Here is a 26,622-nt window from a genome sequence, read left to right on the forward strand (position 1 = left end):
CTTATACTAGCAATGTGTTTGTTGTTGCATTTGTATTTTAGTAAAAGAATGGATGGCGTTTTGAGATTTTACTAACTGCCACCGACACTGGTTGCAGTTCTCAGGGTATGTATGTATCACAAAGAGCGCACAATATGGGTATAATTAAAATAGATATAATTAATTTTATAAATGAATTTTTATAAAAGATCTCAATTCAATGACCAGTTAGGATTGTATTAAGTGCCTATCCTATAGGAATTGATATTCTATCCGCGAATAAAACAAAACGTTGAAATATTGGCTTAGTTAATGTATAAAGAAATAATTTAATTTTCAATTCTTACAACTAATACACAAATACACTAAATTCCATAGAGCAATACTAATTGCATACAATGCAGCTGCTAAACCCACACTTGCTTGAAATGTATAGTGCTCCACTACCCAATGGGCCATAAGACCCCAAACCAAGATGAGGAGACCATTTGTAAAATGAACCGGATATCGTATGGCGTTCCACTGGGCCTGTGTCATACCCATTTGCAACACCCAGTCCTGCAGAAACAACGTCACCGACTGTCCGAATCCCAGAAGAGCTGCAGAGACACTCAGCAAAAGTTTCGAGGTTGAAAAACTTATAACTGTGAGTAGAAGAAAAAAAGAAAATCGTTAGAGAAAGTTGCTGTTATTGTTTTTTTGTTTTAAGAATTAAATTTTAATTTGATTGGTATATCAAAATTATACACTAAAAATTAAAATCAATTATGAAAAATGTAAAATATATATCTTCTTCTTCTTCTTATATATAAAATTCAATTTGTATTTGTTTGTTTGTCGGTTTGTTTGTTTGTTCCGTATGGATTCAAAAACGGCTGAACCGATTACCTTGAAATTTTCACAGCTTGTGTAGGTTTGCCTGGAAGGAAACATAGGCTGTATAATTTTTTTATATCGGGAGGGGGGCGGACCCTCCCCTTACCCCAAAAGTAATACCCAAAAATAAAAGTGGACCCACCGGGACAATATGGGATTCAAATGAAAGGTATTCAAGAGTAGAGTACGAGTCCAAGGGCCTGGGGGCCGCCCCAGCCCCAAAACCCTTTAAATAGGTTTATTTGACGATCATGACAATATGGGACTCAAATGAAAGGTATTCGGGAGTAGAATAGGCTTTATAATTTATTGATAACGGAAGGGGGCGGACCCTTCACCGTTACCCAAAAACCCCACCCAAAATCTAAAGTTGGCCGATAAGGACAATATGGTTATCAAATGAAAAGTATGCGGGAGTAGATAACGGATCTGGCATACAAATTCATGTCGAAGTATAGGGGGTCACCCCACCCCCACAAAAACGCTCAAAATGGGCATATTAGCCAATCACGGATATACAATCCCATGGCAGCCGGTTGTACGTACCGGATTGACCCGAAGGAGTTTTTCATCGGCAAGGGCTGCCGCCTCAGCTACAATAACAACAACAACGGATATATGGGACTCGGTTTGTTTGTTCCGTATAGACTGAAAAACGCAGAACCGATTTTCTCGAAATTGTCGCATATTGTGTATGTTGGTCTGGAAGGAAACATAGGCTATATAATTTTTCGGTATCGGAAGGGGGAGAACCTCCCCCTCATGGCAAAAACACAATCCAAAATCAAAAGTGGACCGAACGGGACAATATAAGTATCAAATGAAAGGTAATGGAGGGTACAATATGAATATGGTATTAAAATTTAAGTCTAAGTACCCATCGTGCCGTCCCAATCCCAAAACTCCCCCAAATAGACATATTGGACGTTCATTTCAATATGGGGCTCAAACGAAAGGTATTCGGGAGATTTCGAATCTGGCATACAAAATAAGATTGAAGTATAGGGGGTCGCGCCACCCCTCAAAAACGCGATTAGACCCATTATGACTATATACTTCGCTGAACCGATTTTCTTAAAATTTTCATAGATTATGTACGTTTGTCTGGAAGGAAACATAGGCTATGTAATTATATATATAACGCTGTTGAAAATGTTTTTTTGTGTCACAGATTTTTTTACTACTTTTTTTATTTGGAGAGGAGTGTGTTGATATAAAACTTATGGGTCTTTAAAATACTCTTCCTATGTTATTTGGTACTAAAATACAAACAAAGTACATTGTAGAAATGCAAAAGAAAATTTTTTTTCCCGAATTATAAAAGAAAGAGTAGCAAGGGGGGTAATACTAAAAGCAATATATTCTTAATATATTGTAATAAATTTATGAATTACATGTTATGAATGTTATAATCAGTCCTAATAGAAAGACGACATGGAAATTTTATATTATATACACAGGAAAAAAAAATAAAAATCGGTTTCAATCACGAAATTAATTGATCCAATTAATTTTTTAATAAAATCTGCTTCAATCAAGAAAATGGTAATTTCAATCACAGTTTTTAAAAAAGGTGACTGAAAAGATGCAATTTACAATCAAATTGTATTTTAAAATTTGTTAATATTAAGTAAAGAAAATTGGTTCCATCAATTAAGATTTTAATTGAAAATTACCAAAATTTCAATCACGTTCGGAATTACGAATAGTTCAGATTCAATTAATAAAATAATTGAATCATTTAATCTTTTAATTGAAAATGGTCCAAATTTCAATCACGATCGTAATTAAAAAAAAACCGTATTCATTTAAAAAATATTTGATTCGATTTAATTTTTTAATTGAAAACATTTTTATTTTTATTTTCAATTAAAATTTTAATTTTTAATGAATATACATTGTATTGCTAAGCTATATCAGGTTATGAATCGATTCTAACCATACTCAACATAGTTGTTGGAAGTTAATACAAAACACATCATGTAAAATGTTGGCTAAATCAAATAATAACGCCCACTAGAGTCTCAAGAAGTCAAATTTCGAGATCGATTTATATGGCAGTTATATCGGGTTATGAACCGTACTTTGCAAAGTTGCTGGAAGTCAAAACAAAACGTTCCATGCAAAATGTCAGCCAAATTGGATAAGAATTGCCCCCTTTAGAGTCTCAAGAAGTCAAGATCCAAGATCGGTTTATATGGAGCGATATGGCCAATCGCAACCTACCTACACTACTACTAAATAGACTATGAACATTCCATTAAGGAACAGGGGCTACTCTTCTGTACCTATCCTCTCCTATCAATGAGTGCCGGCCAATTGAAGACTAATCTCAAAGACACGGGGCCTTCTTTTTTATGCCAGTCCGAAAGGCATGCCGCATAGCGACACCACTTGGTAAAGAAGTTTTAACATGACAGGATACCTCACAAATGTCGCCAGCATTAGTAATGGCATAACCACCGCTGAAAAATTTTCAGATGTTCACGACGGGTTTTGAACTAAAAAGGATCAAGCAACAATCTCCGTGGATTTTATATCCACCACCATAGGAAAGGAGGTATATTCATTTCGTTGGCAACACATCGAAATGCCCATTTCCGACCCTACAAAATATATATTCTGGATCATCGTCAAATTCTAAGATTTAATGATGCCTGTATGTCCGTCCGTCTGTTGTAATCAAGCTACAGCCCTTAAAAATTGAGTTAACAGTTTTTGTTTATAGGCAGGTGAAGTTCCTAAAATGTTAAACCGCGAGTTGTACTAAGGCCCACGATATCCGAACCGAAAATGGTCCATATCGGGCGTTAATTAAATATAGCTACCATATAGACCGACGTACCGCTTTAAGGGTGGGTTTATCATTTATTTTGTTGAAATTTAGAACAGTGACATCCTAATGATATTCGCAACCAGTTTAGTCCAGATCGAACTATATTAAGATATAGCTGCTATATAGAACTATCTACCAATTAAGGGTCTAAAACCCATAAAAGCCCTATTTGTTACCCGATTTCTCTTAAATTTGCAACAGTGGATTTCACTAGGCCTCTCGTTGTCCGACCTCAACAAAGTCCAGATCGGACCATATTTAAATGTAGCTGTATTATAGACCGATCTGCCGAATTAGGGTTTTAACCCCATAAACGATCCATTTGTTGCCAGATTTCGGTGAAAAAAAATTTAAACAGTGACTTGCACTGGGACTTTAATTTTCCGATCAAATTGAGATATATCGGCCCATACTTGGAAATTAATATAGATATAGTGGGTTTTTAATAAAGTAGGAGAAGAAATATATCGATTGTGGTGGGTATCCAAAGTTTTTACTGGTTTTTTAAAATTTGGTTAGGAATTGCTTGCGGTATATGCTTAAGAAGTAAAGATCTGATGATCTGATATAGAAGTAATAGATAAGGGTTCAGCCTATACTTGGCATGGCTATTGGAGGTTATAGGAGTAATCACTGTACAAATCGGTCAAATCAAATAAAAATTGCGCCCTCTAGACGCTTAGGGAGTAAAACCGGAAGGTCGGATTTGGTTGGGAGTTGGAGGTGTTGCACTCAAATTTGATAAGAATTGCGCCCTCTAGGGGCGCAAGAAGTAAAATCCTGGGATCGGTTTATATGGGGGCTATAAAAGTTTATAAGTTCATATGCTCCTTTTAATAGAATAATAGAGTGTGGAGCGGAACGATAGAATAATTGCCGGCACGTAGCGTACAAAATTTTTGCCTCAACGTGAGTGGAGCGGAGCTGAAAATGGTACCCGCTCCGGATCCCTGATTAGTTAACCCCCATCCTATGGTAAAGGCTATAGAAATGATTCAAAGAAATTGCTATTTAATTGAAAAAGATACAATTTCCAATCACATATTTTACTTACAAAATTTTCAGATTCAATAAAAAAACTGAATCAATTAAGTTTTTAATTGAAACTTGCAAAACGTTCAATCACAATCGTAATTGATAAAATGCAGACTCAATTAAAAAAATTATTGAATCAATTAATTGAAAATCGTCTATCTCGGACACGATCTTAATTTGAAAAAACCGGATTTAAAAAACAAAAAAAAAAACTAATTCAATTCAATTTAATTGAAAAAGTTTTTATTTTCGCACCGCACGATTTTAACCCAGGCGTTCATTTTCAAAGGCGAGTGGCCTACGAGTTAAGGATGGTACTATAGTCGCTTTTCGCGAAATTTTTTTGGTGATTATCTGTTTAGAAAATGAATATTGTAGCAAAAAAACTTACTGCCTTCATTTACTAGGACATTCCTCCAATAACTTATGAAACAGTTTTAATAAAAATATTATGTTATCATTGAGATTTTTGTAGTGTTTGAAACAAGTAATCAACATCACATCAGTCACAAACCAGAAGACAAACAATAGTTATTTTGCTTAAATATTTACACCGATATTCACAAAACTGTATGCAGATTGGAAATAGGTTTATTTGAGGTTTCATAGAACTGTCAAATATACCTATTGTATTTTAAAGCTTAATTAAATTTCGTGAATTCGGGCGTTTTCGCATAAAAATTTCTTGATCGAGATCGACGACGATCGATCCCAGCCAACAACCTTTGTCATGTGTTATGAATCTCCCAAAACCTAAACTTACATATCAGTGCCAATCCCTTCGATATGCATCCCAAAGTGTGCCATTGGAACTTTTGCTTGTACAAGCTATTGCCAAATCTCGGAGTCATCAGTGAAAAACACATCCAGGGAAATGCAAGCAATGAGAACAGAAATGGTATTTCGGCATTTTTAATGGCATGATGGCTAACGGCCAAACCAGGAAGCACGGTCAGACACATGACATAGGAAAAAATGTCTGCCGACAATAAGAACGTTGTTGGATACAACTGAGGCACTAACACAGCCCTCTTTAGGGGTACTGCAATTTTGTCCAATAGATTCAACCATAAATGAGATGTTACATCTCTGGAAAATTGGTGTAGTTTATCCTGAAAGAGACCGATAAGATTATTGGTCATAGTTTCTCAATGGTCTTTATTTATTTATTAGATCTCATACTCACCAAATTGCTATAGCCAGAATCCACAAAACCTTCTCTGCTCATTTGCAGGCCATTGGATATGGACTTTTGCATTTGTTGTGAAGTGCCCACACTACTTGCCCTGCCATAGTTATCAATGGTGGCAGAACTGGAGCGCAAAACCGATACAGTTTCGTCTTCTTCAGGTATGATTTCCATTATTTCAACGCCATTGGGGTTGATGAACGTAACATCTACTTGTTCTGGGGGTAACATGTAATTCCGATTGTCACCCATAGCCATGGCGGTCACGCTGTTGTGATGTTCTATAAGGGGATTTTTCCATGTGCGCAATTCAATGCCGTCCAATTGATCTGCAAACGTGTTGGCATATCGCCCCAACTGATGGTGTAATGGCGTCAACGAGGCGTCTGTCTTTATAACTGATATGCGCTGCGTTATGGCTCCCTCCCGATGACGGGTAATGATTAGACTTATAGGTATGAGATTCACCAAAAGGGCCGACATCAAGACTATGGACTGGGAAGTCCCGTAAAGCGTGCGTAGATTGGTAAAGGCGAACGAGAGAAACAATTGGCAGAAAGCTTCACCGCACAAGTGAATTGTTTTACACACGAACTTATCTTCGCGGGGACGTACAGCCTCCAGGATGACATGCGTCTTCCAAATGAATAAACTAGCGCCAATACCTGCAGTGAAGTTGAATTAATTAAGGTGATAAACTAGGGGTGCTCCACCTACCTCCAAAAAATCCGTAAAAAACAATGGCTATAATTTGTGTCGTCGTCGTAACCAGAACCCAGGCCGAGGAGAAAAATATGCCGCTTATCATAAGGGAGCAAAAAGTGATCAAGGTAGCCAAAAGGAATACTCGGCGATATTTAGCAGTTTCCCTCGTACGTCCATGATATTCAGTATCTAGATGTTCAAGTATGCTGCGACATAGCTGCCCGGTAGCCATATAAACAATTGCTGGCCATATGCGAAGAACCATATCCTTGTCAGACTCGACTACGTTACCATACAGGTAGGCGGGAGTAGCAAGAAATGCCTGGACGAAGAAGAGTGCGTTAAAATAGTAGTGTGAATATATTAGCCCATTAATGTTTAAGACTTTTCTACTTTGCAAAATTCGGATATTATAACAGCTGTTCGCGTGAGACAAATTTTAAATAATTGAACCAGAAGAAGAAGAATACGTAAAATAGGTTAGTATTATATACCGGTCGAAACAGAATCATTTACTGATTTAATTACGCCAAGTCCGTATGTTCTTGAGTTGAAATTTGACACAGACTTCTTTTTAGGCCCAAAGACGAAAACTTTGAAGTTGAGAGAAATCGGCCAAACTAAGTAGTACTTCCGTTTTAGTGTTGGACTTTCGAAAGCCCAGGTAGTAACACATTTATAAAATTATGAAGTCTTGTCATATCTGAGTAAATAATTTCCAAAATCTGTCCATTTGCGTAAAGAACGTACCATTACTTTTCTAAAATGTTTTAATGCCCAATTTGTGCTCAATCGGTAAAGAAAATAAAGTCGTAACTTTATCCCAGTTTTGAAAGCTACTACTCAATGGGTGAAGACAGTACCATTTTGTACTTTTAGTGCCTATAGGCATATATAAATATACGAATTTCACAAAAATGTCTAGTCGTCAAACTGTATGCATACGTATACATACTGTCAAAATGTAACTGTATTTAATTTTTTTGGATCAATCTGTCAAGAAAGTGCTATATTGAACGTTTTAGCTCCGAAATATACGAATTTCAAAAAGATTGTAGTCGCCAAATATATACCGTCAATGGGTACCTGTATCCCAAATTTCAGGGCTGTAGCTCAGTCTATAAAGAAAGTATCCTTTTGTATGGTTTGTATCCTTTTGTACGGTTTGATACCTAAATGTAAGAATTTCAAAAAAATCTTCTAATCCCCGAGATACACCGCAAGGTGTAACTGTATCCCAGTTTTAAGACCTTTAGCTCAACCGCAAAGAAAGTACTATTTTGTACGTTTTAGTACCTAAATGTATGAATTTCAAAAAATCTTCTAGTCGCTCAATTTATACTGCCAAGAAGTAACTGTATCGCATGTATTTGAGAGCTTTAGCTCAGCCTGTAAAGAAAGTACCATTTTGTACGTTTTAGTACCTTAAGTAAGAGTTAAAAAAAGTCTTCCTCTCGCCCGTAACATAATGCCTGTAACCCAATTTAAAAGCTGTATCTTAGTTTGTAAAGAAAGTACAGTTCTGTACGTTTTAGTACCTAAATGTACGAATATCAAAAAAAAATATTCAAGTCATATATTCTAACAATGTGTAATTGTATCCCAATTTTGGGACATTTAACTCAACCCGAGCTGTAGCTCAGTCTGTAAAGGAAGAACCATTTTGTACGTTTTAAAACCTTGATGTCCGAATATCAAATAAAATATTCCAGTCACCTGATATACATCGAAAGGTATAGCTGTATCCTAATATTAAGAGCTTTAGCTCAATCCTTAAAGAATGTACTATTTTGCTTCGATTTAGAACTTAAATGTACGAATTAAAAAAAATAGAAGGCCAACATACATTATCTACGTGTACCTGCAACCCAAATTTTAGAGTTATAACTCAATCCATAAATAAATTTTGTACGTTTTAGTACCTAAATGTTCGAATTTCAAAAAAATCTTCTCATCCCCCAATATATAATGCCAAGGTGTAGGCTAGGTAAGTTTAGGTAAGAGTGCAAGCAAGTACCAAAGTACTGTAAAGAATGTACCAAATAGTTTACTTTCCGTAAAGTACTAAACGTACTATCGCTACGACTTCCGAAACGATTTTGCAAAAATGTTTTCTTCAAACCTTATTCTTTCGAGGCGTTTTTTAATTTGAATCCAAAACCATAATTCTAATCCCTTTCCATTCGTGCTGGGTAAAAAGACACCATTTCGTACTTTTTAGTAGCTAAACGTACGAAAATGACCAAATCCCCTCTTATCCCGTGCCTATAATCCAAGACCAACATTCGTGCAAAATGTCATGATTCAAGCTTTAGCCGTTTGGGCTAGGCGATGATCAGTCAGTCACTCAATTCATTTTTATACCCTCCACCATAGGATGGGGGGTATACTAATTTCGTCATTCTGTTTGTAACTACTCGTCTGTCTGTCGAAAGCACGCTAACTTCTGAAGGAGTAAGGCTAGCCGCTTGAAATTTTGCACGAATACTTCTTATTAGTGTAGGTCGGTTGGTATTGTAAATGGGCCAAATCGGTCCATGTTTTGATATAGCTGGCATATAAACCGATCGTGGGTCTTGACTTCTTGAGCCTCTAGAGTGCACAATTTTTATCCGATTGGAATGAAATTGCACGACGTGTTTTGTTATCATATCCAACAACTGCGCCAAGTATGGTTCAAATCGGTCCATAACCTGATATAGCTGCCATATAAACCGATCTTGGGTCTTGACTTCTTGAGCCTCTACAGTGCGCATTTCTTATCCGATTTGAATGAAATTTTGTACGACGTGTTTTGATATCCAACAACTGTGCAAAGTATGATTAAAATCGGTTCATAACCTGATATAGCTGTCATACAAACATATCTGGGGACTTGACTTATTGAGCTTCTAGAGAGCGCAATTCGTATCAGATTTGGCTGAAATTTTGCATGACGTATTTTATTCTTACTTTCAACAACTGTGTCAAATAAGGTTCAAATCGGTTCATAACCTGATATAGCTGCCATATAAACCGATCTGGAATCTTGACTTCTTGAGCCTCTTGAGGTCGCAATTATTATCCGATTTGCCTGAAATTTTGTACGACGGACCCTCTCATAACCATCAACATACGTGTTTATTATGGTCTGAATCGGTCTACAGCTCCCATAAAAATAGATCTCTCTATTTTACTTTTTGAGCCCCCAAAGGGCGCAATTCTTATTTAATTGGCTGACATTTTACACAGTTCTCCAACATATAATTTAATTGTGGCCCGAACCGGACCATATCTTGGTATCGCTCTAATAGCAGAGCAAATCTTTTCTTATATTCTTTTTTGCCTAAGAAGAGATGCCTGGAAAAGAACTCGACAAATGCGATCCTTGTTTATGTATATAGATGTTCGTCAATCACTCAATTCTTTTATGTATATAGATGTTCGACTAATTTTGACTTCTATAGCAATAATGTCGTCATTTGACGACCGATCCTCACAAAAGGGATAAGGTTCAAAGCATTTTCTGTATTACTTTTGTCACTTCTACATCGCACAAAGAGACAGGGGCTCAATTAATTCTACTACTACGAATGAATTTACAGTAGTAATTTTGGCACCGACACCTAAGTCTTATTGCCTAAATTATGGGGGCCCTATAATTCGACTGTGTTCGGTGAAAACCTTTACATCTATTAGAAAAAATCTTTTTGTTTACCAGAATATTTTAATTTGATCAAAAGATTTCCAGCAACTTTCAAAGAAATTTCAAGCCATTCAGCGTTAACTGGTGTGCTAAATTCACTGGAGAAATTATAAGGTAATGTCCCTCTTGAATGTGCTTCCACTCTGTATGCAATTCACCACTTTTTGAAGCACAAATCACGGATTCCGCTCCTTTACATTTAATTGACTATTAATATTTCAATTTTCTTATTATTTCCCATATTTACCGATCTTCCAATTTACCGTCTCAAGCTCGTGGAAGACGCCTTTTTTTATCCCGCTACCATCGGAGGGGGGTATACTAATGAAGTCATTTCAAGATCATTGTCTGTAGTACCTCGAAATATCTATCTTCGGCCCTAATGCAATAAAGTCCCAAACGGAAAATTAAATAAGGACCCAAACTTTTATACATGACAAGTACTAACGATAGTTGGCGATTTATATCGTTTCTTAGGGCTTTATTTCATTTTAAAACTTAGGGCTTAATTTCATAGGAAATAAGACCCCAAATTTAAAAATGGAACTAGGCCCAAAACCTGATTTTTGTGGTTTAATAAATTTTTCAAACATTTAACAGAGAGAGCAGCACATTTCGAAGGATTTACCGGTAATATTTTGGAGCATTTCATATTCATTTAAAAATTTGGAATTTATTTCATGTATCATGTGTCATTTCCTTGCGGCCTTATTTCATTTTTACTTTTGGGGTCTCATTTCATTACGAAATAAAGCCCCATTTTTTAATAATTTTACCTTTTATAGACCTAAAACCTTAAATCGGGAGGTCGTACATAAAGAGTTAAAAAAAACAATATTTCAGAAAAATGCATGAAATCTTTATTTGAATCGATAGTACGGTCCATATAGTTTAATATTTGAAGATTATTTCATGCAATTGTTGACCATGACTGTGCCTCAAATGGTCCATCCGCTTAGTCCAATTTTGGTGTATTCTTTCTAACATTTCGGGCAGTATCTCACGAATAAATGATTCAATGTTGTCTTCCAATATGTCAATTGAAGCGGGCTTATCTGTATAGACATGAGCTTTAACATAGCCATACAAAAAATCTAACGGCATTAAATTGCATGATATAGGCGACAAATTGACCGTTCCCGAACGTGAAATAAAATGTTCACCGTACTCATCTCTCAATAAGTCCATTGTTACGCGTGCTGTGTGGCATGTGGCACCGTCTTGTTAAAACCACATGTCACGCAAGTCGAGCTCTTTCATTTTGGGCAAAAAAAGTAGGATATTTTACGATAGCGCTCACCATTCACAGTTACGTGACGATTCGCTTGATATTTGAAGAAGTACGGTCCAATGATGCCACCCGCCCATAAACCGCACCAAACTTTGACCTTTTCTGGATGCATTAAAGCTAGCTCTTGCAAAGCTTCTGGCTGATCTTCACTCCACAATCTGCAATTCTGCTTATTAACGTACCCATTGAGCCAAAAATGAGCTTCGTCGCTTAATAGAAGAAGAGCGCGATAAACTTTCTTAATAGAAAAAGGCTTAAGAGAGCATTTTGATAATAAAATTCAATAATTTGCAAGTGTTGTTCGTTTTTAAGACGATTCATGGTATAAAAATCCATGGAATTTGTTGAACAATTCTTTTTTGTTTCTGTCTATACAGAGAAACCGTGCAAAGATCTTGACAAATGCGATCAATGGTTCGGCCCGACCGAACTTTGCAAGTTTTTTGTTTGACTAAAAACGGAACCTTATAAAATTTGGTAGTAATCGGTTCTCTTAATGTTTTCGATAACGATTTAACGAAAGCTAACTTCAAGTTATCTCGTGTTAACCTCATAATCTTTTCGCCTAAATAATATGGCCATAAACCAAAAAATGTGTATTAAAAAGTTTTTGCTTTGTCAGAACGGATCAGGTTTTGAGATTGGAATACCGCCCACATAGGTTTGTAAAAAGATATAGCCCAGAAAAGTAAATTTCCTCAAAATATTTCAGATATAAACTCAGTTTATATGAGTAAATATCTAGCAGAACCCAAGTTACTTGTTTTATTTAAAGGACAACACACTCAAAGGATGATGATAGATTCCTTGCGTGTACAGATGTAATGTTATAATTGAAATTGCATCCATCACGTAAATGATTGAACGACGACCGTTTGTGAAAAACTTAATCGCAAACCTTTTCGATTAAAAAAAAATTTATGTCAATCAAAATATTTTAATTAATTTTTTAAATAACCAATCTTTAATACTTAGCATTGTCGAATCTTTAGTACTTATTTGCTATTTGTTAAAATGTGTGTGCGAAAGAGCCTTTTCTCTAAAAAATGGAAAAGTTATTCTTGACAAATCTTTCAGAGAAGAAGCAATTATTTAAGGTATGGCCTAAGATCACTTATAAAAATGTTTCCATCAATTATTCTCCAGGCAAAATGTCCAATACTATATTTAATTGAAAAAAATTTCAGATTCAATTAACAAATTATTGAATCAATAACTTTTTTAATCATTGAATCAATTATTTTTTAAACTGAATACATTTTTATTTTCAATTTATTTGTTTCTGGGTTAGAACACACCCAGCGATATTGCTGGACTCTTTTCTGTACAGTGTTAAGCACTCTGTCTTGAATATCGTCACAGGCATCCTATCTGAAATCTTACTAAAGCTGCTATCACACTATTATACTTGTCTTATGACTTGTCACTTTTACAGTTCATCATGTCAAAATTTTCAATTGTGAACGATACATCATTTTTGCAATCACGCTGGTATGTTATTTTCTAATGACATAACCTAAACATGTAAACAAAAACTGATTTTTTAAAGCGCAAAAATTGTTAAAGCTGCGAATAATCAGGTTTAATCAAAAAGTTGTAAAAACAATTTAATTTGACATTGTTTTAATCCGACTGACAACAAAAATAGCTGATTTATTTATATTTTTGTGAGAAAAAATAGAGCACACTCTAATCGAAAAATAACATGTGTTATTTTAAAATGTGATTGTCGTATGTTAGTTTCATTCGTATCACACTGTGTGTGCATCTTTAACAAACGCAAAATTTGACATGTCATAAACAAGCACATATAGTGTGGTATCAGTTTTAGTTTACCAAATATTTTGCTCTGCTTGCTGATATTGAGAGTGTTTTATTTGCTCAATAAGCGTATTTTCTCGCTTATTTCGTATGGATTTATTGTTATCTTCGATTAACTTGCGTGCGTAGAAAAAAACCAGTGACATCTTTCAAGTTGAATGACAAGGCAGGAAAAAAAGAAAAACGTACAAATTTGCCCACAAACATTCCACTTAGGAGCAAGCGGGAAGCTTCTCACATCTCAAAGAGCGCTGTTCGATTCAAGTGTTGAGCTCAAAGAAAAAGGGCAACGTTTTTATAGCAGTGGCTGAATGTCGTACAGCATAGAGCTGGTAAAATATCGATATTAAATTTTTTGACTGAATATCGATTGATATTTTTTCGATGGATACTATCGCAAAAGTTAATTTTTTTGCAAAAGTAAACAAAAAAAGCAATCCGACACTGAATATATCCTCTAACATACATTGCGCCTATAGAGGGCACAATTTTCATCCGATTAGGCTAACATTTTGTACAATTATATCTCTAATGACTTCCAACTGATTTTTACTTCTCATTCTCGATCTCCTGATTTGTAATTATTATTTTTGTTAAAAATATAGGTGATGGGAAATTGACGACAGTATCGATACTATCGATATATGTTATTAAAACTATCAAATGTTGCGATTGTCGATAGTTTGCCAGCTCTAGTATTGCAGGGCAACACCTCTTTGGGGAGGGGGTTTTTACAAGGCTTCTATGGACGGCATAGTATTTCAGGAATATCGCCAGCAAAAGGAGTGGTTTCGAAGCCAGTCGTTCAGCGTCTCGCCACGATGGGCACTTTTTTAGTACTATTCCAAATGCTAGTAGGTATTTGAGATTTTTGTTTTGGATTTTTCACCCACTTTTTAAATATTTAATTAGTAGTCAGTACCAATAGGTGTTTGAAAAAAGTTGCCTAAGTAGTCCAACAATAGGAAAATGTTTTGTGACTATCTCTATGATAAGGCAGGGACACAACTTCATCAGAAAAATTTATTGGCGTTCCTTGAATAAAGAAAAAAAAAAACAATCTAAACAGTTTTAAAATTCCTAAAAGTGATTATTTCTTTGGAATCCAAACGCTGTTGCAAATTGCTAAAGTAATCTACCCACAATCTGAGAGGGAGAGAGAGAGTCATGCTCTCATGTTAATCTTTTGTTTATTCCCAAGAATGATGAATTGCTTGCAGAAGTTCTTAAGTGCTTGTTTTGTGGCAATGCATTGCCACACTCCAACACATACATCAATCAATTGGACAAATACATACACATGTACAAACAAATATATGTTCTACTATTAAGGCAACTATTTGAGTAATATTTAAAAAAAATCAAATTAAAATTTTAAGGATTATAAAACTGTATTAAAACTCAATTTCATAAGAATGTGGGTGGGTTGAAACGAGTACGAGTATATATGTATGTATATTTAACGACTTGTGTAGATGTTTATATGTTTATTTTGCCTATGTTTATGTGTTTTGTATGTACATGGATTACGAAACCGCACAACATATACTTCTGTTGAATGTGTTTCTTTATCACTCGACGCCGTTGAATACCGGCCGTAGCCACAGCCGGCACTGGACGCCTCACACCGGTAGTGGGGTTTGACCCGAGCAGCGAAGTCTCTAATGGACTACGCGATAGATTGGCAACCGATTCGCGGGTATCCCGAAATGCGACATTTTGCGAATAACCGCCATCCATCTGGGAGAAAACTACGCAATTAGTACGCCGACGAAAACTGAGAAGCGAAACTGTTTCGTTTGTTTACTGGACTGGCACTGTGCTGGGATTCCGATCCGTCAGTTCCTGTAGAGTGTATGCTTGTTGCTTGAATCCGACATGTACTGCGCGAGTCTCTTGGAATTGCAAATGTCAGATTTCAACCGTGTATACCTACCTATAAACAACAGTATAATTTATACGCTGATAAGCTGTTATCTGCTGATAATATCTTGAGATTACTTCACCCCACGGCTGCATGCAGCAGTGAAAAGATTTGGAGTTTTTTTGTGCTGTGAGTACAGGTGACGACTGAGTGAAATGTAAAGAGAAATGAAATTTGAGTGGGACAGCTGTAGATCGAGCGATTTGTGGTACTCAAACACTTTTTATTGGGAGTATTTTTACTTACCTGCATTAATGTGAACAATAATGAGGCCAATTGAAGGTATTATAACCTACACCACACACAGTGTAATGGAGATAGTCGCTTAATTCTCATTCATTATTTTTAATTGTCAGTTGAAACGCTGTATGGAAGGTAAACCCTCTGACAGTTGCATTTAACCGTCTCTAATATAGGTGCGGATTGAACAGTGCGAAAGTTAGGCAAATATGATATTTTTTCATTATGACTCATTTCCAGGAATATAATCTATTAATCTATTGTATTAAATATTAGAAAAAAAAGTTAATGAACATTTTGTGCTTATCATGACATCAACTTCGTTTGTGTGTTGCCTCCTTTTGATTCTATCGAACATCATCTCTGTATTCATGTGATACAATCCACGGTGGTTTCGCTTGTATGGGAAGGTGCGACAAAAAAATTTCTAATAACTCTATCGATCTAAAATTTGCATTAGGCTTCTACACTTAGAAAAAATGCTTACGTTTTACGTAGTTTATTACATGTTAGTTCATGATATTTAACCATTTCTTAAAAAATCAGAAAGTTAATTTTGTGCAAATAAAATTAACTTATCTTTGGCATAAGCTAGAACTATACTAACACCGTTATTCACAAAACCTAATGTAGATTTGAATTAGGTTTATTTGACAGATTTCCTTTGTAGAACTGTCAACTAAACTTTTTTAAGGCTTCATTAAGTTTTGTGAATACGGCCGTTAAAATGCGTAGAAGAATATATGGGTGACGATACCTTTTCTAAAATTAATTACTACACCATTTTCTATTGTAATTCAGAATTTACCAATTGCAATTCAGAGCATCAATTTTTAATTCAGAAATTGGAAATTCAGATATTTTATATGCAATTCAGAAATTCCATTGGAAATTCAGATATTTTATTCTAAATTCCATTTTAAATTCAGAATATGTTAGTAGTAATTCAGATATTCCATTTGAAATTCTCAATATTTCAATTGAAATTCAGTATATTTCATTTGAAGTTCAAAACAATGTAATATGTAAAAAACTATGAATTATTTAATAATTATGTGATTTACATAGGTATATTTATTTTCTAAGATTACAAAGATCACACCAAGTAAATTCATGAAACAAAAAAAACGAGGGAAAACGAAAACAATTATCAATAATAATTTATAATTAAAATACCAGCAATAATAGAAAAGATACGAACAATAAAGTTTTCCTTTAAGAAGTGAGAAAGACAAAAATGGCTAACATCCAGCAGGTATATTTTGCAGGGATAGGGCTTTTTTCTGGAATGTTGAAGAATGTTGGATGACGCAACTGCAGTCGCCAACACCTATAGTTAACACTGCATAGTCTATGACTGACTCTAAATATAGCAGTCGCTGTTGTCATGTGATTTACATAGGTATATTTATTTTCTAAGATTACAAAGATCACACCAAGTAAATTCATGAAACAAAAAAAAAACGAGGGAAAACGAAAACAATTATCAATAATAATTTATAATTATAATACCAGCAATAATAATAAAGATACGAACAATAAAGTTTTGCTTTAAGAAGTGAGAAAGACAAAAATGGCTAACGTCCAGAAGGTATATTTTGCAGGGATAGGGCTTCTTTCTGGAATGTTGAAGAATGTTAGATGACGCAACTGCAGTCGCCAACACCTATAGTTAACACTGCTTAGTCTATGACTGACTCTAAATATAGCAGTCGCTGTTGTCCAATACTTGGAGGTAACATAATTGGAGCATGCATGTGATATTCGACATAGGTTTTAATTTACTTCATATTATTTCACTAGGGTTCATTTGCGGTGAATATGGAGCCAATCTTAAAAGAGATGCAGGAGACGTTCAGCCGGACGCACTCTTTTACATTAGTTATTTTGAAGGCCCAACGCCGTTTATCCATTTTTATGACGCCACATATCTCTATTGCTTGAATTAGAAATTATTAAATTGTTATCAATGCAAGTGCATGCTCTGGCATTTGCTTAATAGACAGAATTTCAATTGAAATATTCTGAATTTCAATTGAAATATTCTTAATTTCAATTGATATATTCTGAATTTCCATTGAAATATTCTGAATTTCAAATGAAATATTCTGAATTTCCATTGAAATATTCTTAATTTCAATTGACATATTCTGAATTTCAATTGAAATATTCTTAATTTCAAACCGTTAAACCGACTTCCACTAGTGATACATTGTGTCGAACCTTAACATCAACCATGAACATCTATGATGAAAAAGAGTTCGAAAATGTTTTGCTTTTGCGTTGTTTGCAAATATTGAAAGGGGAAAACAGTGCCAGATTCAAGCAATAGTGATGTTGATGAATGCGTAGAGTGTCCGCTTTGTAACAAGAAGTTTCTTGGTTCAACTCTCGGCTGTGATAAAATGTACAGTTTTATTTAATTTATAATGCAATATTTATACCCTACACCACTACTGTGGTACAGGGTATTATAATTTAGTGCATTTGTTTGTAACACCCAGAAGGAAGAGAGATAGACCCATTGATAAGTATACCTATCGACTCAGAATCACTTTTTGATTCGATTTAACTACAGGGTGGCTGATGAATATTGCTACAATGATGAATATTGCTACATTTTTTTTTCGGTGTATGGAATACATTTTTCTTTTATTCATGTTAAATTAAATTATTAAATTAATTATTAAATTATTATTAATTAAATTATTATTAATTAAATTAATTAATTAATTAATTAAATTAATTATTAAATTATTATTATTAAATAGAAAAAAAGTTATTACATTTTTTTTTGGTAGCGGCTTTCATCAGCCACCCTGTATGTCCGTCTGTCTGTCCATGTTAATTTGCGTACAAAGCACAGGTCGCAATTTTCATCCGATCGTCTTAAAATTTGGTACAGACATGTTTTTCGACCTAGAGACGAAGCCTATTGAAATCGAAAAAAATCGGTTCAGATTTTGATATAGCTCCCATATATATGTTCGTCCGATTTGCAGTAATAATGCAATAAATGGTCATTTGTTAACCGATTCTCTCAAAATTTGGCAGGAAGGATTTTCTTTTAACTCACGACATTACCGGTGAATATCATAGAAATCGGTTCAGATTTATATATAGCTCCCATATATATGTTCGCCCGATTTGCAGCAATAAAATGGTCATTTGTTAACTGATTCTCTCAAAATTTGGCACGAAGGATTTTCTTATGACTATCGAATTACTGGTGAATTTCATACAAATCGGCTCAGATTTATATACAGCTGTCATATATGTATATCGCCGGATTTCCACTCAAAAAGCCACTGTCTGCGCATTTTTTAATCAATCTTGGCAAAATTTTGCACAACGCTTTCCCCAACCACATTATCTGAGAAGTTTGCTCGAAATCGGTTTAGAATTAAATATAGCTCCCATATACATGTTCGTTAGATTTTGGGTAATTTGCAACAATGTTGTTATTTGTGAGCCGTAGCTATTACAGTTTGAACATATTTGCTCAAAATTTGATACGATCAATGGAAGACAGGCGGAACTGAATGTGTTGTGTAATAAAGATGTGTACGCAAATCTCCTATTGTTTTGATATAGCCCCCATGATACCACTACCATCCGATTTCACGCATTTTTAAGGTTTCGACCTATTTTGCAACAAATTTCATTGTAATTTGTCACTTTATGCAAACTAAAAATCAACAATATAAGTTTATGTTTTGACATAGCCCCCATTAATACGGTACCACCCGATTTATCCTATTTAGAAGGGTTTGGCTGTATTTTTCAACTAAAAACAAAAAATGGTCCCAACAGTGCCCTCCGATTTGATAAATGTTTGTTTTTTAAGTGATTAAGGTGTAAACAAAGGGAAGGAAGCAAAATTTAAATTGTATGAAATTTATTTCAAGTATGTATGTATGTATGTATAATGATTTATGTGTCTAATTCATTTGATAATACGAACGATATATTGGGTTGCCCAAAAAGTAATTGCGGATTTTTTAAAAGAAAGTAAATGCATTTTTAATAGAAATTAGAATGAACTTTAATCAAATATGCTTTTTTACACTTTTTTTCTAAGGCAAGCTAAAAGTAACAGCTGATAACAGACAGAAGAAAGAATGCAATTACAGAGTCACAAGCTGTGAAAATATTTGTCAACGCCGACTATATGAAAAATCCGCAATTACTTTTTGGGCAACCCAATACATAATTTGAATTTAATTATAATAAATCATAATAGGAAAAAACAGTAATTATCTATTTGAATATTAAGGATTTTAAAAATAAAAAATGTTTTTTTTTCTCAGTGATATTCGGTAATTACCAAAATCATTGTCCACGCATTTTTATCTTAATATACGGTAATAGAAAGAATTAAATGGATGCCACGTCAGAGCTTTGCGGCGGATGACCCTTCAATTCGACGTTTTGGCCGGTCAAAAAGCCGATATGTTACAGCTCGCATTGTCATAGTGAACAATGATTCGTCTCCTAAGATATCAGGCAATCAAATTGTGGTGTACCACTCCGATTTGACGTCCTACGTTGCTCAAGAGAAACAGTCGCCACTTGATCAGTTTTGCCGAGGAAACAGGTGACCGTTTTTGGATGACCTTCATGGAATGCGACTTTGAGCGAGCATCGGCCACGACTGAATTCATTAAATCAGTTTTTCACAGTACTATCGGATGGTGCTTCATCGTCATACAAAGATTAAAGTTCATCAATGGACTTTTGTCGTGATAATCCACGCCGAAAGTTGTGAAAAAAATTTTAATGACGATCGTACGTCAAATATTCTCAGTACGATTATGCAAAAAAAAGCAAACTTTCCATTGGAGGCCAAAAATTTATATAGCAGCCCTCGTATCTGTGTTTTTTTTCCTTCTGCTGCTTTTGCCTTAAGAGTAGCAAAGCATATTTATTTACCACAGCAGCGTAAACTTATTTTTTGTGGACTGTAGCTCGAAGATAATGCCAGAAATAAGATTTGACCAGCTCACATCCCGTATTCCAAACGTATGTCTAAAACTTAGCCACATTAATAATTTGGCCTGAGGAAATGGTATGTGGAAGTGTTGCAGAACTTTCAAATTGTGATTTATCTATCCCTTACTTTCAAATACACAACAGCAATATGATTTTCTGAAATTCCACAAATTTGAAGTAGAGGTAGGATAAGTTTTTGGAAAATTACTGATCGTCCACTTATCCACTGTGAAGTGGAAAGTTGTTAAAAGCCAACTTCTTTAATTAACACGTAGAACACTATGTAAATATACATTTCCAAAGAGCTGATTGATTCTACTACAATTGAAACTGACATTATTATAAAATTATTAGTTAAAAACAATTGCAGTACTATAAAATCAATTAAAAACCAATATATAATAAATTAAAAATTTTGTGTGTCTACCTGATCGTATGCAAAAGCCAACTGCTATTGCTTCGATTTGCCAAGTACCATTGCAACCCACAAAAACCAAAAAAGATGTGTTTGAAGATGATTTGTTGATTTGTCACTCCCGATTTTTCGATATTTGTCGCAGCTGTGGCCCCAGACAATTTTACAATACTTGCTTCAACGAACTGAGATTAGCAGCACCAAAATTGGCTTATGTAAATCCGGAGCATGGCAAGTAGTCCCTTTATAAAATTTTGTACAAAATCGCTAGATTCGAAATTTTCTTCATACATGCGAAAAATAGTAAGGCTATCAAATGACTATGGCTCCAAAGACTTTACAGTCTTCTAAATCCAGCATTTCCATATTGACTCTGCATCTTCATACTTGTATTTCGACAATAAAACCTATTTCCGCTTCCCATCGTGTTGTGAGTCAGAGACCATTAGAGAATAAACATAAGTGCAAATCTTAATCTAAAATGGCAAATTCCACTCCAGACGGATGTTGTTACAATGTTATCTACAGTCGTAAACGACTTGTTGTATTTATAAGAAAATCTACTGCTAGGTCGCCCCTGCTCCACATAATTTGTTTATGTTCTGAGTGATCGGGGCGTCGCATCACCACTTTTACGCCTCCACGGAGATACTTATCTGCGAAGATTTGTTGTACGCAAGGAGTCAAAATGACACAAAAAATATATTTACACGAATCGTGTATTTGTCCAAGATAAATGGATAAGTGCTCTGATCATGATGACATTTTGCACTGCACTACGGTGCCTATATAACGCCTGAAGATTTCGACTAAAAGCTAAGTATTCGATTCACATTTGGAGTGAGAACAGCAATGGCGAATGTTAAGAAGATAGCTTTGGGTCTTATTGCCATCTACATTGCGGTAAGAAGTTGGCGAAATATAACCATTGATTTGCCAACTATGACTAACATTTTTTTTCCTAGATTGTGGTAGTTGATGGCGACATAGTGAAAACGACCATGGATCCATTGGTGGGCAGCAATGAGGTCACAACGATATCCGACAATGACAATGATTGGAGCCAGCAAACGGGTGAAAGTTCAGGCGAAGTAACAACACCAGGGAACGCAGAATGTGTTTGTAGTTGTATTGACCAAGAACAAGAATGCCTAACGCCAGAAGAATGCACTGCAATGTCAAACGAAGAAACAACTACCACTGCTGATGTTTCCGTCGAAGATACAACCACAATGTCCAGTATAGTAGATACTACTACATTACCACTACCACCATTACCACCTACTTGTGCCATTCCTGGTGTCCAACCCGATGTGGCTGACTGCCGTGCTTACCACGTCTGCAGTTCCGCAGGCTTTTCCGATGGTCTCCCCCATTTGGTTACAAAATTTTGCTCTGAAAATGAAGCTTTTAGCGTTCGTTTTGGTCGTTGCAGTCGCGAAATATCATCATGTTTCGCTAATGATTTCTGCATAGTAAAAGGTGGTCTGCCAGATCCTATGAGCAATACCTCCTACTATTTGTGTGAACCACGCCTCGTGGGTGGTGGTTTCCATATCTTCCACGTCAAATGCTCGCCCCATCAAATATTTTATCCTGAACTGGGTAAATGCTTCATTGACATGGCCAATTTGCCCCAGCAACCGATTTCAGTGTTTCCTCCTTTTACTTGGAATATTCTCGAAGATATCGATGTAGTCAAGGCCGAATTAAAACTGATTAAAGAACAGGATAAGTTAAAGTTAAAAATGGAGAAGGAGCTCCTAAAGGCCGAGAAGAAACGTCAAAAGGAGTTGGAAAAAGAGGCCGAACAGCGTGCCAAAGAAGAAGAGAAGCTAAACAAAGCTTTGGCGAAGCAAGAAAGTTTGACATTTGTCTGCACTACGGAGGGAAATTTCATTTCGAGTGTCAGTGATAGATTCTACTATGCGTGCATTAATAAGAAAGGCAAATTTAAGGTGGAAGCCATGCAATGTCCAGTCGGATCCAAGTTCAATGCTACTACTGGTCTCTGCACCATCGATACTCTTCAAGTCGCCGACAAGGCAGATTCACTGTCTGTAGAAGACGATGATGGCAAAGAAGAATAAGAACGTTATTCTGATTCGAACAAAAATTCATTTCACTGATGGTGTGTTCAAATATATATTTCTATACAAATAGGTCTAGTATTTAATGAATAAATTCAACAAGTGCAAAAACTTGTGTAGTAAATTCTTGAGATAATCGATCAACATGCGAAATTCACATTATCTGGCAAAATATCGATACAATCGAGATTTTATTTCTTGGCTGAACATCGATTGTTATTTTTTCTATCGATACTATTGGCAAAGTTAAACCTTAATCGTTAACAAAGTTAATCGGCTAAAGTCTTTTAATACCTTTCACCACGTTGAGCATCCAGGCTAAGTTGGCATAATTAAAATTTATTTATATTTGAACACCAATATATATTAAAAAATATCGAATGTTGCGATTATCGATAGTTTGCCAGTTATAGTCACATTAGGTGAATATTTGACCGAAATTTGGAAAAATATTTTAAGATTAAACAAGATGAATTTGAAAATTTTTTGGGCAAATATAATAACACAAGTTTCAATAATATAAAGGGTTTTCCAACAAAAATTTTGGAATTTTTGGAATTACTTGTTGAATTTAAACGTTGTCCAGATCAATACCATCCAATCCGACCATTAGAAATCATTAGTCATCTCTCGATAGCGCGATCCATTCACCATAATTTTTGATACAACCTCATTTTCTAAAATTGTTAGGTCCAATGATTCCACCGGGGTATAAACCGCACCAAACAGTCACAAATGGATAGCCTTCTCAACAATAACTCTTGGGGTTTTCTATCCCCAGATGCACCATTTTGCTGTATTGCAGTTGAGAAAGCGGTTTTACGAATTGTGACTGCAAGTTTTTCATAATATTTTAGTGAACTTGAATAATTCCATTGCGTTGTTGAAGCGTACATCGTTCCGATTTTAATAATGACGTTTCTTCTTGTCAAATGTAAAAAAATAAAAGCTTTAAATGTGACAGCTACCGAAATACCAAATGATACAATATAACAACGCTTGTTGGAAAACCCTATGTATGCCTAATGTGACCGTAGCTTTAGTCTTCTGAAAATTCCAGAAAATTCATTAATCACTTCTTCTTGATGTTGGTCATTTGGTTTAACTAGAACCGGTTTAGAAGTCGCTAACGTACTAATCAAATTTGACTTCTCAAACTTCAGTACACTAAAAAAAGTGACCCAATGGTTGAGTTAAAATAAACTACTTTCGAATAAAGTCGAACTTTATAAAGCACAAAAGACAATTTTACTAGTTTTTAGTTAATGCATTTCTAAAATATAATTACATCAAATGAACTTCGTTAAGCTTCAACGTTAAATAAATGGAACTAAATTTCCGTTTGTAACACCTCGAAATATGCGTCTGAGACCCCATAAAGTCTATATATTCTTGATCGTCATGTCATTTTAAGTCGATCTAGCCATGTCCGTCCGTCTGTCTATCGAAAGCTTGAAATTTTGCACAAATACTTCTTATTAGTGTAGGTCGATTGGGATTGTAAATAGGCCAAATCGGTCCATGTTTTGATATAGCTGCCATATAAACCGATCTTGGGTCTTGACTTCTTAAGCCTCTAGAGGGGACAATTTTTATCCGATTTGACTGAAATTTTGCACGTGGTGTTTTGGTATCACTTCCAATAACTGCGCTAAGTATGGTTCAAATCGGTACATGTTTTGATATAGCTGCCATATAAACCTATCTTGGGTCTTGACTTCTTGAGCCTGTAGAGGGCGCAATTCTCATCCGATTTGACTGACGTAGTGTTTTGGTATCACTTTCAACAACTGTGTTAAGTATGATTCAAATCTGTTCATAATCTGGTATAGCTGTCATATAGAATGATCTGGGATCTTGACTTCTTGAGCCAATAGAGCGCGCAATTCTCATCCGATTTGGCTGAAATTTTGCACGAGGTGTTTTGTTATGTCTTCCAATAACCGTGCTAAGTATGGCGCAAATTAGAACATAACCCGATATAGCTGCCATATAAACCGACCTGGGATTTTACCTTCTTGAGCCTCTAGGGGGCGCAATTCTCATCCGATTTGGCAGAAATTTTGAACAACGGCTTCTCTCATGACCTTCAACATACGTGTCTAATATGGTCTGAATCGATCAATAGCTTGATACAGCTCCCATATAAACCTATCTCCCGATTTTGCTTCTTGAGTCCCTGCAAGGCTCATTCTTATCCGAATGCACCGAAATATTACACAATGTCTTCTACAATGTTCAGCATTTAATTCATTTATGGTCGGAATCGGACTATAATTGGATATGGCTCGAATAGCATAACAGTTCTTATTCATTATTCTTTGTTCGCCTAAAAAGAGATACCGCGCATTGAACTTAGATTCGGCCCGGCCGAACTTAGCGCGCTCTTACTTGTTATTATTATTTTTTCTTTTACCGCGGACGATTTTTCTTGGCGAATGAGTACATCAGACTGTTTGTGCGACACGGGAATGGTTTCAGTTGTTACATTTGTGTATTGCTGACGCCTTTTTGTCGGCGGCACATGCATCTGCATTGCTCTGAATGGTGTGTGAATATGCGCATAACTATTGCATATTTGTTTCCAGGCAGTTTCCAATAACAGCATATAAGGGTCACATTTTTCAAACATAAAAGGATCAAAGGTAAGCATGTAGAATATCCCATAGACAGAGGAATATGTAAAAGCCGGATTTGCCTTTTTATATAGGAATTTGTATCAGTAATAAAGATTTCTTAGGGCATTTTATTTCGGGTTTCTAACATGAATCTAATATCCTATATAAAGTGAAGTCACAAATCAAACGCTCTTGTATTATGATATTTTACATTTTTTTCTGATGTTCCCGCCAGGATTCGAACCCGGCCGTTCGGCGTTATAGGCGGATATGCTAACCTCTACGATACGGTGGCCTCCAAGTACATCGTGTTAGCTCTGTTTGAACATATCAGTACCATTGGTTCACCTCGTTTAGGATCTTCTGGCTTCCAATGCTGGGTGTTCGATCGAAGTTGCATTCATTGTGAAATGTCGGCTGCAGTAATCAGTTATTCAAAAGGATATTGTTGTTTTTTAGAATGTTTGCTAGTCGTAGTGCCAGAGCCCCTACGACCAGGTCTGAAGATTGCATTTTAAAGTCTTATAGCTATTCTTAATGGCATGAAGTGATCATAGCACATAACATTAACCTGCTGTCTTCCAAAGCTGATAACTATATATGTATATACGTATTTTCATTTCATGTATTTAAAAATCTGCAAGTTGATCCAATATCGATGTCTTTGTTTTTTGTCTTGTCTTTTACATTTTGCTGTCTGCAACAATTTCTTGGAAATTTATATCAATTCTTGGAACTGCGAGTTATAAATTGCATTAACTTTTCACTCCAGCACATATGTATGTCAAAAAAAAAAAGATCGATTGTTTCCCAGGAATTAATGGATTGTTTCACAATAAAGAAACCCAAGAAATGAACGTAGAATATCGGCAAATCTTGTAATGCATTCAATGAGCAATGATCACACTGAAACGTTGAATCCTCAT

At 35.4% G+C, this 26,622-nt stretch overlaps 2 protein-coding genes across 2 annotated transcripts; one reads left to right on the forward strand and one right to left on the reverse strand.

Moving 5' to 3' along the window:
• Window positions 1-315: 315 nt before the first annotated feature.
• Window positions 316-15,296, reverse strand: LOC106095878 (uncharacterized). The gene is made up of 5 exons (XM_013263310.1): window positions 14,939-15,296; window positions 6,633-6,942; window positions 5,913-6,580; window positions 5,490-5,838; window positions 316-623 (listed from the first exon to the last, which is right to left on the reverse strand). Exons 1-5 carry the CDS (start codon window positions 15,155-15,157, stop codon window positions 316-318), a joined length of 1,854 nt encoding a protein of 617 aa, XP_013118764.1. The 5' UTR covers window positions 15,158-15,296.
• Window positions 15,297-21,726: 6,430 nt separating this feature from the next.
• Window positions 21,727-23,470, forward strand: LOC106095863 (uncharacterized). The gene is made up of 2 exons (XM_013263270.2): window positions 21,727-21,891; window positions 21,954-23,470. The coding sequence occupies exons 1-2, from the start codon at window positions 21,841-21,843 to the stop codon at window positions 23,076-23,078; spliced, it is 1,176 nt and encodes a 391-aa protein (XP_013118724.2). The 5' UTR covers window positions 21,727-21,840; the 3' UTR covers window positions 23,079-23,470.
• Window positions 23,471-26,622: the final 3,152 nt, after the last annotated feature.

This window comes from Stomoxys calcitrans, chromosome 4, assembly GCF_963082655.1.
Source record: "Stomoxys calcitrans chromosome 4, idStoCalc2.1, whole genome shotgun sequence".
Taxonomy (NCBI): Eukaryota; Metazoa; Arthropoda; class Insecta; order Diptera; family Muscidae; genus Stomoxys; species Stomoxys calcitrans.

Coding starts and splice junctions, on each gene's coding strand:
- LOC106095878 (XM_013263310.1), bottom strand. CDS start 15,157: ATGGATGGCGGTTATTCGCAAAATGTCGCATTTCGGGATACCCGCGAA. Junction 6,581..6,632: donor TTTTTACGGATTTTTTGGAG/GTAGGTGGAGCA, acceptor ACTTCACTGCAG/GTATTGGCGCTAGTTTATTC. Junction 624..5,489: donor GAAGGGATTGGCACTGATAT/GTAAGTTTAGGT, acceptor TTCTACTCACAG/TTATAAGTTTTTCAACCTCG.
- LOC106095863 (XM_013263270.2), top strand. CDS start 21,841: ATGGCGAATGTTAAGAAGATAGCTTTGGGTCTTATTGCCATCTACATT. Junction 21,892..21,953: donor TTATTGCCATCTACATTGCG/GTAAGAAGTTGG, acceptor TTTTTTTCCTAG/ATTGTGGTAGTTGATGGCGA.